The 15595-nt window shown below is 38.0% G+C and overlaps 1 protein-coding gene across 5 annotated transcripts in view; it reads left to right on the top strand.

The window, feature by feature from the left end:
* The first annotated feature begins 8126 nt into the window (after positions 1-8126).
* Positions 8127-15595, top strand: part of citb (citron rho-interacting serine/threonine kinase b) — a 68512-nt gene continuing 61043 nt past the window's right edge. For 3 of the 5 annotated variants that reach the window (XM_015019040.1, XM_015019037.1, XM_015019036.1), the window contains exons 1-2: positions 8129-8480; positions 15242-15346. In XM_015019040.1, coding sequence (XP_014874526.1) covers positions 15338-15346 — 9 coding nt within the window. In that variant the 5' untranslated portion in view covers positions 8129-8480; positions 15242-15337. Of the gene's footprint in view, positions 8481-15241; positions 15347-15595 lie in introns of all 5 variants that reach the window. The other 2 variants (XM_015019039.1, XM_015019038.1) reach the window with 2 other exon arrangements.

Genomic DNA, 15595 nt, shown 5'->3' with positions numbered 1-15595 from the left:
GGAAGGTGAGGACATATAAAGTAAATTAAAACGTCTCTATTTAGGTGATTATCAATAGCTTAAAAAGAAATATTTTTCAAAAACATGCAATATTTACACATATTTTAAGCACATTAGTTTACTGTGAAAAATATTTTACCTACTTAGTGATGTATTTTGTTTGCTTTTTCTCATATTACAAAGCTTCAGATTAACAAACAATTATTAATATTAGACATAGACTGCACGATAAATGCAAAATTCAGGATTCAAATTGTGTTTTATTTTATTACAGGATAGGTATCAAAACTTATATGGCATATTCAGAAAGGGCAAGGTGGGTTAAGAATCATGAATATTGATAATCATTCAAACAGAACCTGTCTGACAACATGAAGTAGGTGAAAAGATCTCCAAAAGCAACACATCATGACCCTTTCAAATGAAATTCAACAACAGATGAGAGAACAAGTCAATGATGTCACAGTTTGGGAAAGAGTAATAAAATTGTTTCAGAGCTTAAAGCAGCATTACAGACAGAGCACGAAGCTTAAATCATGCTAAAATCACTGAGAGGTCATTGACAGCTCATCAAGGTCGGAATAAAAAAAACATATACAGCACTCCTCATCCATCTTGGTTGAAATCAGTGGTTGTGATTCTGCAATACTGGTCTGGATGAAAAGGAATTACATCACTGACAACCAAAAATATCTTGATGACACCAGGAAATTATTTTATGCACTTATGTGACAAAGATGCATTTATCTGAAAAATGTGTGCCTTGTTGCACAGCATTTTTGCAAAAAAAAAAAAAAAAAAAAAAAAATTACTAGAAAAAAAAAAAATGATTTATATAAAACAGGATTGTGGGCCAGCCATAAACCTTGGGATAAAACTGGTTTATGCAGCTTTTTTAGCATTTACAAAAAATGCCCCTCGCAATATAGTGCCGACATTGCCGTACGATCATGCGGCGTCCACTCCTCTACGTCGGTATGCTCCAGCAGACCTGTTTCAGATGAACTGACCACCCACATCAGGTCATCAGGTTCAGCTGAAACTTGCTAATGACTCATTGACTTCAGCTGTGCAGCAGCTGAGAAACGTCTAGAACTTGATTCCTGGATGTAAGTGCCCCCGGACACACACTTGTTATGCTGTTAAAATTAAGGAACAAAACCGTGAGTAAATGCAGAAATTAGCGTGCTCCATGTGAGCTAGCGTTAATTCTATATGACCTTACAAAAGTGTTAGCTTAAAGTTGTTTTGACTTTAGCAAGTAGAGCAATGAGGTTTTACTTCGAAGAACTAAACTTTTTGGATTATAATAATGAATTAATAATGTTCTCCAGGATCATTTTAACGTCTTATGCAACTCATACCAAGCAAAAATAAAAATACAAGATGACAGAAAATTTGTTGTTGAGCAGAAATGACACCAAATACTAAAACATTATTTGAGTTTTATTTTCTCACCTTCTTGTTACTAAACTTTGACGATAGGTAAAACAGATTAAATTTCTTTTTACCAGCAACTACTCACTTGATATATTAGTAAAATCAATTAAAATCAAACTGAAATTGTTTTTTTTAAATTGTAAAATTTACAAACGCAAACACATCTGGTAACATCATATTCCATTTCTTTGGGGTTTTCTTTTGATTTTTGTTTCTTCTATTTAATTGTTGTTAATCAAATCCTATAGCAAGATAATAGAGGTTGTCCTTGTGTGTTTGCCGCCCTGGCAGTATTACAGTATTACTGGTGTAATACTAATGCGTTATGCGGTATATAGCACAAAGGTAGACATGCAATGAAAGATTCAATAAAAAAAATAATTCCTTTTCTAAATAAGAAAAAACATTCTAATGCAATATCAGTTTTCCCGTAGTGCACTCTTGATCATTTGTTGTATCTTCAGTTAAAACAATGTTGTCTACTAATCTGTTGAGTGTTTTGGAAAAATGTGCTTAATAGAAGATTTTATTTAATTTATTTATTTATTTTTTACAGAATTTTAACTGGGTGAAGCAAAAACTATTACGACTAAAGCTATTCGAGCAGTTCTGGGATAGAATAATTCACTGATAAGAATTAATCAAATATGTTCATCAAAATTCCAGTTATAATGAATTTAAAGCTGGGTTTTTAGCCTTGATTTAAAGGTTTCAACTCTTTTTCAGTTTTCTGGAAGTTTGTTCCAGATTTGTGGTATATGTTTGGTTCTTTGGATGCAGACTAGAACCAGAACCAGAAGACCTGAGAGGTCTGGAAGGTTGGTACAACAATAGCAGATCTTTAATGTATTGTAAGCCAGTTAGTGATTTATAAACTAATGACAGAACTTTAAAGTTTGCTCTGTCAGTGGAAGGACTTTAGAAATGGTGATGTGATATCTCCTTGGTTTTAGACAGAAGGCAAGCAGCAGGATTTTCAGCTGCAGCTGTCTGATTTCTTTTTAGACAGACCTGAAAAGACATTGTTGCAGTAATCAATGCAACTAAAGATAAATGCATGGATGAGTTTCTCTGGATCTTGCTGGGATATTAGTCTTTTAATGTTCTTCAGATGACAGAAGGCCAACTTTCTAACTGTCTTTATGTGGCTCTGAAGGTTCAGGTCAGTTCATTGCTAAACCCAGATTTTGGGCCAGATCTCTAGCTCTGAAGCTGTGTGACTCTATATGTTCCTCTTTAGGACCAAAGTTAATCATTTCAGTTTTGTTTCTGTTCAGCTGGAGAAAGTCGTGGTACATCCACACACTGATTTCTTCTGTAGGACTGTTAAAGGTTAGCTGAAGCTCCTGCAGATATTCTAGTATGTTTACTCCATCCAACATTAGTTGGATGGAGTTGCGATGAGGTTAGCATGTGGGGGGGAGGTGTGTTGGACTCTTTTTTACTGAATACAAACAAAAGCCTCTTGAGCTGATAAACTGGAGGCACAAAAGAAGTGGGTCACTGCATGCTGGTCCACTAGGGGCCAGGGGGGCCGGTCATAGTGCCTCATAAATTATTTCCGCATAACACATCAAAAACGCTGGACTTTGATGAATCCACTAAGCCGAATCAATGCAGCCGCCTCCTTTATCCTTATTAGTGTAATGCTCTTGGTTGAAGGAAAAATACCAACAGCAGCAACCTGCTTTCAGACCCATTAAATTATTAACTAGACACAAACTGTATCCATTAACTCTATATTTGTATTTATTTTATTTCTTTTTAATGTGATTATTAGATTATTAAAATTATGTAAACAGCAGCAGTGCTGAAGCAGCACTTCTTATAGTAGACAAATGCGCCCTCTAGGGGTTGGAAACCATTCTTACACATCATTATTTAAAACGGGTAAACAATGATCAGCATGGCTGCTGCACCTTTGCACACATCAGATCAAACATTTTCATTTAGTGACGATGTGATGGTGTATTTTTTTTTTTAAATTTTTAATGATGGATGGTTGTAATATGTCCCACAGTTCTGTGTTAGAGCTCCTCTTTCTGCATGTGCCGGTAGTAAGGTCCACCAAATGTATGCTCAGGTTTAGTGATAAATTAGCTTCTTTATCCCTTACAGTTTATAATAATTAAAAACCGTGAGATGTGTTCGGTTGCTTAATGTCGCTTATGTAACATCGACTGTTAGTCATACGGCCCTGGTTCTGCCTTTTTTTTCCCAGTGAATCCAAGGTTGTTATATAACAACACTGGGCTTTTTAACCCTCTATATTGCAGTGTGTTTTCTGATAGGCCTACTTTACATCAGCATGAAACACCACCCAGAATATCACGGAAACTTTAGTTCAATGTATTGCCAGTGGATGGCAGTGTTCATATACTGATGCTTATACAGTGACTTAAAAACAGTTTGGGTCTTGCTAAAGCATAGTGACTGCTGTTGCAGTTTAATATTTATCCAAATAAATGTTTACTCTTTTGCATGAACAAGAAGTACTATGACTATGTCATGTAAGATTATTTAACGTAATAGATTCAAAGAATCTGAGACAGAACAGACATAATTATTAAAGTATAAGACACCAGTGAATGTCCAGTGGAGAAGAGTTTTTATTTCCCAGCTTTAGGTCAGAGTTTAGCTGAGATTGCTCTTTGAGAGGGATACACTGTCTTGTTGCTAGGTAACATCAGGACTTTCTCCGTGCCTAAGCCCAGTACTAGGCATCACTTTGAAAATGCCATAGTTTTTCCTTCTGATGTCAGTAAAACATGCTCACAGACATGGTGAAAGTAGCATTAACAGTATTGTTGACAATTTTATTGCTCTCACTTGTGACTCATCCGTGATAAGGGTGCTTGAATTCAGATGGTCCAGCCGGCTTTTTTGCAGCTGCTTCACCACGCTAGTTGTTGTGAAAGGTTATAGATTCGATGAATAGGTGAACTGTCACAAACATACATATACAAACTTGTGTTATGTAATGACATAATTTTAAAGCAACATATTTATAGACCACTGCATAGACTTTTTTTTCTTTCTTGAGGATGAGGAGGAATCAATAAGATAGCTTCTTGTTGAAGAAGTTTCTCTCCTCCACGTTATTTTTTTTTGTTGTTGTTCTTTAATCGTAACATTTTTTATTACCCTGCTGACCACTTCCAGGGTCTTCAAGGGGATCTATCTAATTAGGACAATCCATCTGTATCTTTCTGTTCCAGCAACTAGTAAATGAAAGGCACAGTACATCCTGGACAAATAGCTAGACCAGCCAATACATACAAATATGGCATCTTCTTACAGGGCTTTATGAAATTTAATCATGATAAAAAAAATAATATTTGATAGATTCCAATCTATCAGTATTGAATAAACAAATAACAAACCTAACTCAAAAAAGCAATGTGTAGAGTTAGTTACTGTTTCTGCAGAATATAAGAGGGAAAGTAGAAGCCAGATTCTGCAAATTAAAAGCACTTGATTAATCAATAACGAGAGTGACCTCTTCTGTGAAAATTTAGCATTTAGCTGGAGCACAGAGGTGTGTGCTAACACAGCGCCAAGGGTTAGACATTTGCATAGAAATTAAAGAAAGCTCACAAGTCTATTTCCAGACTACTTCAGTTCCTTCATTCCTAGGATTGAAGGACTGTTTACAAGTGGAATACATTTAAGTAGCTGCTAATCTTCCCAGAAGTGAAAATCCAAGAAAATTTACTGCAAGGGTCAAGAGTGTGCAAAGTTCAGAAAAGGACTAAAACCCAGAGGCTCCACCTCAGGCCTCAGTTACATGAATGTTCATGAGAGTATAATAAAGAGTGACTGGAAAATTTTAGTTTGTTCTGGAAAGGATGCCAGAAGAAAAACCTCTAGAAATGGTTGCATGTCTAGGTCTGTCATAAGAAATAAGAAAATAAGAAAGAAAAAAATTGTCCAGAAAAGAACAACTTATTGCGATAAACAATAATATTTAATAACAGCGTAATGATGCAAGTTTGCCCTCTAAAACACTAATGAGCCATCGTTTTGTACAGAACACATGGCACTGGAACTGTAAAACATTTTAAATATCCAAAATAAAACTCTGTAAACAAAATGGCCTTCAAAAAATATTCATCACAATGGATTTTATTGAGCTCATTTTAATCTATCATGCGATGAAATGCGTCAGGCTTATAGATGAGTTGGGTGTAAAAAAGCTGGATTTGAATTAACAACATTTGGATACATTTAGTATCCAAATGTATCCAATGTTTTGCCTTTGGCTTTATGTAATAATGCATCCAAACTGGACAGTTTGGTCACACATTTAGTAGCTGCACTTGGCCAAAAACCAAACACAGCACATCAGCATGAAAACCTCATACAAACTGTGGGGTACAATACTGGAGGGGTGATGATGTGGAGACTTTTCTGCAGACCCAGGACTTACCTTTTGCAGTTACAGCACTGACTGGCCCCCTGTCCGTACCACAGTATTCTAGAGTAAAAAGTTATGCCATTTGTCGAACAGCTGAAGCTTGACTGAAATGAAATCTTGCAAGTTGTGGAAAAAGTTTAGACTTAAGACATACAAAAAACAAAAACTTTGAGTTAGAGCTGTGAAAAGATGATTTGACAATAAGTTGAATCATGCACTTAGTTCTTGAGGCAAAGCTCTTCTTTTTGGCTTTGGCTTTATTTAATAAGTAGTAATAGGTGTACAAACTATATATTTGAGATCTTGGTGTAGGGTGTAAATCATTTTGGAATTATTTTTAATGTTTTAATACAGTAAACCCTTTAGGTAAGAGGGCGTACTTCTTTCTACCATGAGTGTATACACACACTACAAACAACCATTCATGCCCTCACCTATGGCCAGTTTAGAATTGGACTGCATCCAAAATGCATGTTTTTAGTTGATTGGACAGTGAATTGAAGCGGAAATTCAGAAACTACTACAGCTGCGTTTTCATTACAAATGTGCACAAATCTTTGTCAGTGTCGAAAAGACAAAATTTCACAATTGTGGTGTTTCCATTAAATAAGAATTACAATTAAAATAACAAGTAAATAAGTTTGTTTCCTCTGTATTGAGACATCTGAATCCCATCTGTCTGAAGGAAGGATTTGTCAATATTTTAAGATCACATTTCCTGTATTCTAGCTTTCATTGGATGTATAAACGTTTTGTCCGAGTTGGCATCATTATAGAGAACTGCCTGTCAGGTTAGGTTCTGCCATCTGTTATTGTGTGTGTGTGCGTGCGTGCGTGCGTGTGCGTGTGTGTGTGTGTGCGCGTGCGTGTGCGTATGTGTGTGTATGTGTGTGAGCGCGTGTGTGCATGTATTGATCACAGTGACGTGTCACTTGGCTTCCAGTCACATAAAGGCTCAGTCTTATTAAGTGTGCCAGACAATGAAGATCTTGTTAGGTGGTGACATAGCATGTTGTCCTTTAGAGTTCAAATGATTTTGATTCACAAATCTTATTAGTGTGGGACTTATTCGCTTTAAGTGAGATTGTTAGGATGTGAGAGGATAAACACTGGGACAGTAAAACCAAGAATAGATGAGATAAATAGGAAGTTTATTACTGATTGGGAAAACTTTTACATCATCAGCTCCAAAGAAAAGAAACGCTCAAAATACTGACTTAAAGTAGCAAAAACAGTCAAATAAATTACATAAAGATGAATATTTCTTGGTAAGTAAAATGTGCTGAACATTTAATTGGATAAAACTGTTTAATATATTTCTATTGCTCTGGAACGAGCCTCTGTAGAGGGATGGCCTATCTCCTAGTCTGAAGATGTCTATAGGGAGAGAGGATTTAGCTGAGTGTGGAGGTTCTCACAAGCCCATGGCTGAGCATTTCAGTGCTGCAATACTTGTTTGTGAATTATAGGGTGATCATCATGCAGCTTCTCCTTTCAAAAAGGGAGGTCCTGGTTGTTTTCCATGCTGCTTTTACACCAAACAGTGGCTCAGATTACCTACTCATTCTCAGGATGTTGTCCTCAAAGTGGTACTGCCTGGAAATGCCCTTGAGTTCCTTGGAGACTTAAATGCCCTTATGGGCAACTGCAGTGACCTGGAGGAGTCTGGTTGGGATTAATGCCCTCTCTAATCTGAATAGGAGTTTGGTTTGATTGAATTTGTGTGCTAGGGTTGAAAACCACTTTTAATGACAAGGTGGTCCCTAGATGTATTTGGTACTAGGGCATCTTGGGCTGAAAGTTGATGATGGATTTTCTTTATTTTTAATTTTTTAATTCTGTCATCACAGCTCCTGCATCATGTCCAGGACACTCAGGTGGAAAGAGTTCCCTGATAACGACTTTGTAGTCAGTTTAACCCGCTGTGTGAGGGACTACCACTGGTTTGTTTTGTGGGGTATTAAATATCATTAATTGGAATTTATTGTGACAACTATAAATCAAAATTTGTATCGTGATACAAAATCTAACATGATAATTGACAAACATTATGATACATGCCCACCCCTATGAACAGGTTTACTAAACTTTGTACTCTGTTCCCCTCAATAACCAATCGTGTGTTGTAATAGCATCCTCTCTGATAAGGCTGTTTACTTGGTGTCACTGTGCATAAGGTATAGGCACACACTTTGTTCTCCAAGCTGCATATGTTAGCGCGTTTAGAGGAAGCTGTGCCGTTTAGTGACAGCAGGAGGGTAACTGGTGACAAAGATGAGCGTGCGAGAGCTTCCAGTAGGCAATCACTGTTCTGCTGCATTACTCTTCAATGCAACTTCTTTCCGTTCCTCCTCACCCTCCCTCGTCCCTCTGCGCGAGCAGCAATCTCCACTCACTCTCGCTGCCTCTCTGTGATCCAAACTGCCACAACGAATCTCTCTCTTCCATCAGCTTTACTTTCTCCCCCTGGTGAGGATGACATCTCCAAATTTGATGAACCAGCGAAGCTCTCGTTCTGGCAGGAAGCTTCCGAGGGACACCCCACATGAACGGGCTCGTGGGACGAGGAGGAGCCGCGTCTAAGGAGCTTCGTGGAAAACCTGTCAGCTCTGGACGGCACCGGGTAAGTGCTCCAGTATGTTGGGATCGTTATGTGATGGAGGATGAGCCCAGAGTTGAGAATTTGTACAGTGACGAGGTACAGTAAAGTCAGGCAGCAGCGAGCCTATGCAGCAGCTGTATCTCACTGAGCAGGGCTTATAGCACTAGTCTTGGTCACGACACTGAAATGCTGTCTCTGTTTGCCCATCTGTCCTCACCGCTGATCACACACTCATACAGATGGATGTCACTCCCTCAAGCCGTGTTCAAACTCTCCTTTTTTGGTTTGTACTTATAATCTCTGTTATGATCTTGTATTTCTCTGCAGAATTATGATTAATTCATGTCAGACTGAGGAAGTTATATGGCAAAGTTTACATGATCTGAATGTGAGTGTTCCAGATGATTTGGGGGCTTAAGAAGTTCAGGTTCAGAGATCCGACAACAGGAAGAAGGGTAAAAATCACAAAGTCAGTTAAGAGAAAAGCATAACAAGATAAAGACTGTGGCTGGAGAAAAGTATCGCTATGGAAACAGCAGGCAAGGGAAGAGGAGAGGTGAAGGAAGCTTGCTGAGTTTTTTTTCCTTGGCATCTGTTCAGCTGGATCAGGAAATACATTTCTGACAGGACTTTTTCACACTGAGCCAACTGGATATTTATTAAAAAGAGATGAAATATAATGTGGAATTCATATCATGTAAAGAAATATGTAATAAATTCTGTGTGTGTTTATTCTGGCAAAGAGGATTCCATCTAGAAATGATCTGACGACAGATTTATAGCTTTTGATAAACCAGTTGTAGGTAAGTAAGGATGGCTACTCATTAACATGTTCATCTTTTGTCTGACTGACTTGTAAATAATAAAAAATAAGCAATAATGGGGAAAATACATCTACCTGAGTTCAGTCTGAAGTCAAACCTGACTTTTTCAGAACCAGTCTGTTATGATGTGAGCAGCAGCGATGTGAGAGAGAGAGATCTCCACTGCTGCATATCCGCAAGTGTCATTCTCCCAAAACGCTTCTTCAGAAGCCCACACTGATCCTCTTTGTCATCAGGGTTTGTGATATAATGATAGGCTGGATTTCTGAAGTGCTTTTCTAGACTCTCTGCATACTTTTTTAGATTGTGATATTCACTCAGCTCAGCCACGTCAAAAATAAATACTACTTCAGTGTCGAAACATTGAAGTGGCAGTCTGCAGCACCCACAGGCTCAAAGTGTTTGCACTCTAACTTATCCAGGACGGTGGCTGTAAAGGAGCACAGTCATTGGACTTCACGGAGATTAAAAGTCAATCAGCTATCAGAGGCTCATTGTGGCTGTAGTTCTGGCTGAAGACAACCAAGTAGAAAGCAACATACTCTTACAGCTTGTTATAACATTGATTTTAGTTTTATGGATAACATTTGTTTGTTTTGATACATTTTTAGTCTGGTGAAAATCAGCTCCTTGTTCTATGCTTTGCTTCATCCAAGTGGTCTGGACCTTGGGCTATTGAGAAACGATTGCTTCCTGAAGGCGTAGACTCTGTTGAAGTTTGAAACGACTAGATTTTTATCTTAGCTCAACTATTTTCTTCTTACTCAAATCCACTTGATTCTTATTCCACTTCACAGCTCAGTTTGGGCTTTCTCCCATCGAAGTGGATTTGTCAACTGAGCCAATCAGCGAACAGAAGATGTTGTGAACGACGACGTTGATTTTCTGTGCTGTTTTAGAATTGTAGTCTGCCTGTAGTTTTAGCAATGGCAGAGGAAAGTGAACAAAGCCGTTCAGTCCATGTTGCTCTTCCAAATATTGAATTAACATCTTGCTTGGTGCATTACTTCTTTCTTTGGAGTGGAGGATGATTGTTTACAGCACACGCAATCTGTGGTAAATTGGGTAAAACTTCAAACCGCAGTGTCCATGCCTCCAGAAAGCAATAGTTTCTCAATAGCAAAGAGCTCAGACCCTCTGGACACAAAGTGTAGATTGAACAAGGTGCTGGTTGCAGATGGTCGTTAATGTTTTGCCAAACTGAACTGGATTGCTGTTAAAATACAATGAAATATCCTAAACATTCCTCTTTCTCCAATTTTAACTGTTTAACATTTGAAAGTATGACCAACATGGAGTGAGTGGCTTTGTGCACGTCCTCTGTTGCCATTGCTAAAACTACAAGCAGACTTCAACTCTACAACAATACAGAAACTTATAGTTTGTATTCATAACTTCTCCTTCTGTTCATTGATTGGCCCGGTTGAAATTCTGCTGGAGAAATTAATTTCAATGGGAGAAATCTCAGAAAGATCACTAAAGGGAGATGAGAATTGAGCTGAATTGCACAGGAAGCCAAGTATATTTTATGGCCTGGCTAGTATATTTTATCAAGAGTGTCAAATGAAAACTTGGAGAATATGTTGGTGGTTTTCAAGTGTTTATTGCTTAGAATATTAAATATTTTTTTATTTTGTTCTTCATGGAATAATTCAAGTATAGCAGGCCAATTTACTATGTTAATTAGTCAGGCTATCTGTTCCTGTTGTCAAATTTAAGAAGCAATTTGTTAATGTTTTGCCAAATGTGGCTTTATAGCAGCATTACCTAAATACAAGGGCTGTTGTATTGTTGTATTACCAAGTAAGTAACTGTAACCCCAATACTTTCCAGTAGCCCATAGTCGACATTTACAATCCAATTATTTAGCTCCCCCTGCTGGTTTTGTCAGGCGTCAGAGTGTGTGAATTCAATCAGGGCAATTTGCACCAAGATAGACCTTGAAAATTAGTGTAACACACTCATCATTAAAAAACAATTTCACATTTTTCACTGTTTGTGTCTGAGCTGGGAAAATATTTTATCCACATTGTAAGTGGTTGTAAATAGATCATCAAGTAACAGCCATTTCCATTGCTGTTTTGGAGGCATCATTAAACCTGGCCCTTGACCATCTGCTTGCGTACCGACTGCTGAAGAGAAAATAATGTGCTAAGCGAATAACTCCCTGGTTATTCACTGATTTCTTTCTAAAACTTTCAGGGACATAATCTAGATTTTTTAGATTTCAACTCTGTTACCGCCTTGCAACATTTTTCTGACAGGAATGAGTAAATGAAGTGTAACTGATAAAATAATTACCAGTGCCTAGCACCGCTCAGTCTATTTATAGTTTATAACTCTAAAACAGGCTGAGTTGATTTTATTTAGAAACACAAAGCAGGAGTCCGTGGTATAAAACGGAGGTCAGGTCAGTGTAGGAGGATTTAACTGGAGGCGTCCCCAAATAAGGTTCAGCTTAGAGCCATAAACAGCTCTGGACCAGCTGTGGGGGCTGATTTTATTAGTTTCCATGCATGGGATAACTTGTGCTTATTTTTTTCTTTGGTGCCTTGAAATTTATCTAAGTAACAGATTTTTTTTTTGTAAGGCAGCCTGATCAGGTTTGGTGAATGGGTAGCAACAGGTGGGGAAAGGGCAGCCTTAAATTGCTCTGTGCTCCTTAAGATTCTGGCACTTCCTGCTAAATATCAATAAAATGATTTTAACCAACTGGAATGTGTGACAGAAATGGCAAATCACATTTTCGCAGATTAACTAACACATCTGTCATGATGTTTTTGGTAATGATTGGACCCCCATGCAGAACAGGCTGAGATGGTGAGTGGATGGCTAATAATTTAATTTAAAAAAAATAATGAAATAAAAACTTACAAAGCAGCAAAAAGAGCACAGGAAGCAAAAGCATACGGAGACCAGGTTCATGAGGCAAATGGAAGAATCCAGCTAGAAGTGAATGAAGGAGATGTGGTTAAATACTGGGAGTGTGATTGCTAGAATTGTGGACTGGGACTGATTACTAACGGAGTGCAGCTGTGAGAGTGGAGGAGAAGGCAGGCTGAGGGAGGAGAGAGAGAAATGGCACAAGAGAGCAAGAAGAAGTAAACAGCAACATGGGAGCAGGGAAAAGTAACTCTAACAGTAACGAAGAATAACTTAACACAAGGAATGAACAATAGGTCCAACCAAAATACACAAACAACTACTCAGAATCAAAAATAAAGACAGAAACTAAAGCTACTCATGAATAAACAAGGAAGTCGAAAGCAAACACAAAAAACTAAAGGAACCCAGGATCCTGGCAACAACCTCCAGTACCATCCCCTAGTGGATGGCTTTCTCCAGGCTAGTCCTTGTTGTTCTAACTGAATAAACATTGTTTAAGCTTGAAAATTAAAGATGGCTGCTGGAAACTGTTGTGTTAGACCTTGGAATTTTGGCAGCTGAGTTCCCGAGGACACCTGGTCTAGTAATTTGTCTCTGTCGAGCCAAACTCAAGCAAGAAATGCCACAGTTTGTGCACAGAAAAGGTTCAGAACTGCATGAAAGCTTGATTTTTAGAGAGGAATCTGTGCCACTACAGTGTTTCAACAAGTCTGTGATTCACTCCTGCCCACAGCCCATACAGTAGCACTGGCCCTGGTCATCCAGACTGAATGTAGAGCAGCACAATGACTAGGATGCAACCTTTCTCCACTCCTCCTCCTCTTCAAGAACTCTGACTCACAGCCCAGCACATTTTAATCAACCCACGAAAAAAAAGAAAAAAAAGCTCCTCGACTGAGATGGAACCCATAGTTCTTCTAGAAATGTGACTGTTCTGTTCTCAGTGCACGCTGATGACAAAGGAATAAAATCTTTCAAATAGACGGCTGTACCAAGCTAACTCGATCATTTTCTGGATTTAAACGTGTCTGAGTTCACTTTTGCATTAACAGAGTCGGAAGTTTTTCAGTTATTATTGATGAGACAGATTGGCAGGGATACTGTCTTCCCTGCAGTTATGATGAGTTTTTTAAAAGAATAGTTATTAGTAACTGCTTTTAGAGAGTTAATTATTGCAGTGGTGGATCCCAGCTGCAGAGTGTGTTAGCACAGCTTATTACGGAGCGTCAGCTAGCGCCCGAATCTGGGAGGAAGACAGCCAAATCTGTTTGCCATCTGGTGCCTCGTGCTCGGATGCCCTCCGCCCCAAACCACCAACTCTACTGCTGGCAAACCGATGGGGAAGTTCTCAACATTTTTAAGAAATAAACAATCATGCAGCGTTGTCAGCATGGCAGTGTAAATGTCCTGGCAAATGTATTTACAGAACTAGGACATTTTCAGATTATGTTCAGCTACAAACATCTGTGCATTTTAGTAGGCTTTTGTACGGAAAGAAATACAAAGTTTAGCAAAATTATAAATTGAAAGAAAATAATTCAGGCATGTTTATCAAAACATTTTTCAGGCAAAAATCTTAAAAAGGTCTCCTGCATTTGTATTCAGATCATTTTGCTCCAACACTGCAAAATAAAATGTTAATCTAGAGCAAAATCTTTTTTTTCAGAAGTCTCCTAATTAGTCGAACTTTGTTTAATTTAATTTCAGTTACAAATCCAGCGGTTCCTCAGAGGATTATTGGAGAATCTTGGTGAACATCTCTGTCTAAATCTGTCTTGATTAGTGATGCAGCACAGGATTGTGGGATTGTGTCACTGGAGCAGCTGATGGAAAGTGGTTGTACAAAAAGCATAAAAATACCATGTGAATGCAGTGAATGCATGCATTGCCTTATTTTTTTTATTTAGAACAAGTTTGAATAATATTCAAAAGCACATTTTAGTCCTATTAGTCTTTTTATTTTTCACAATGTACTTAGATTCTTATATATATATATATATATATATATATATATATATATATATATATATATATATATATATATATAGCTCCAAACTAACCCTTGGTTGTCTTTTTTCATGTCAAAAGGGGAGGGAAATACATACAGCCTGTATGATATCAGTAAATGTAGGTTATTGGGCATAATATTAATATCAGATATCTATAATGGCACACATTGTAACATCGGTGCATCATTAATTTTGTCCGTGCTTTATCAGTCATTACAAGCCGGCTGCTCCTCCATCATGTCATGGCAGTGAAAGTGGAACTCCAGGCAGAGCAGTGATCACACTGTGTGCTCTGTTGTTACTGAACCTCTCAGCTTCTCTCTTCACAAAGCATAATGTTTAATTCATTCATATCTAAACAAATATTAGTAAACATCATTCCCATCTCTCTCTGTGTGTGATATTCTAAGTTGCATTTATTTATAGTCTTTCAAGCAAAGCTCCATAACAGAACAGTCTAAAAAAGGTGAAATAGAACACTGAGAATAAGTGGTAGAATTTTTGTTGTTGCAAATACAGTCTTGCAGCAGCAGAAATGCATAGCTGTGCCTGAGTGGAGAGAACGTTACTGTAAGGAGGAGTAGGAGGTGAGCCTGAGCTTTTAATAGAAATTCTCTGTCGTTCATTCTTTCTGCCTGCTACTTGATCACAAAAGCTGCCAAATATATCCAGTGGTGGAAAGAGAGGCTGTTGTGTGAACACGAGCAGGTTATTCTTAGCCTCTGCTGAGATACAAAATGATTCACACTTTTAGTGGGAAAAATATGCGTCTCGACTGCTAAAGATTTCAGCTGTGATCGCTGTACCTTATAGTCATAAATCTGATGTGTCAACACACTGGGATGACAACAGTATTTTTTCCTGTTAACATTTCAGAGCTTTGGCAAGTGCTTTTGTTCTTTTCAGAGACATTACCATTCATATCTTTCTTTTTTTTGCTTCATGAAACATCGTAATGCCTTTAAAAGCTAAGTGTGTCACCAAGAGCATTAATTAAGCCCTTCTGCCTGTCGTGTTCCTCCTCCTTTTCTCTCTCAAACATATTTATTCCCTCTTCTTCCAGAGTACCAACGACAGCCATCAGCTCTCAAGTTAAGACCATCTTGCTGGAAAACACCCAACTACTCTCACACTCAAAGCAGTCGAGATAACCAAGCAAATGTCACAGGTATGTGATTGAGTCTTGCTTCTCTTGGGAAGAGTTTGTTTTGAGGCGGAGCAAAATCACGTTTAGTTTAGTTATCTACTTTTATCTTGAGGTTGTTCAGTTATACCGGATGTAAATGTGTGATGTAAATTGTTGAAATCAACTTCTCTTGTCACCCAGAAATACAATCTAATGGATAACATTGTGTGAATGTGTGTATAAAAGGCTGAATGACTGCTTTGGGACCACAGACTTGATAAAGCGTATCCA

This window comes from Poecilia latipinna, unplaced genomic scaffold, assembly GCF_001443285.1.
Source record: "Poecilia latipinna isolate Pla-1442-1.1 unplaced genomic scaffold, P_latipinna-1.0 Scaffold2360, whole genome shotgun sequence".
Taxonomy (NCBI): domain Eukaryota; kingdom Metazoa; phylum Chordata; class Actinopteri; order Cyprinodontiformes; family Poeciliidae; genus Poecilia; species Poecilia latipinna.
The sequence above is the reverse complement of the archived record's forward strand: the minus strand, read 5'-3'. Positions and strand labels throughout refer to the sequence as shown.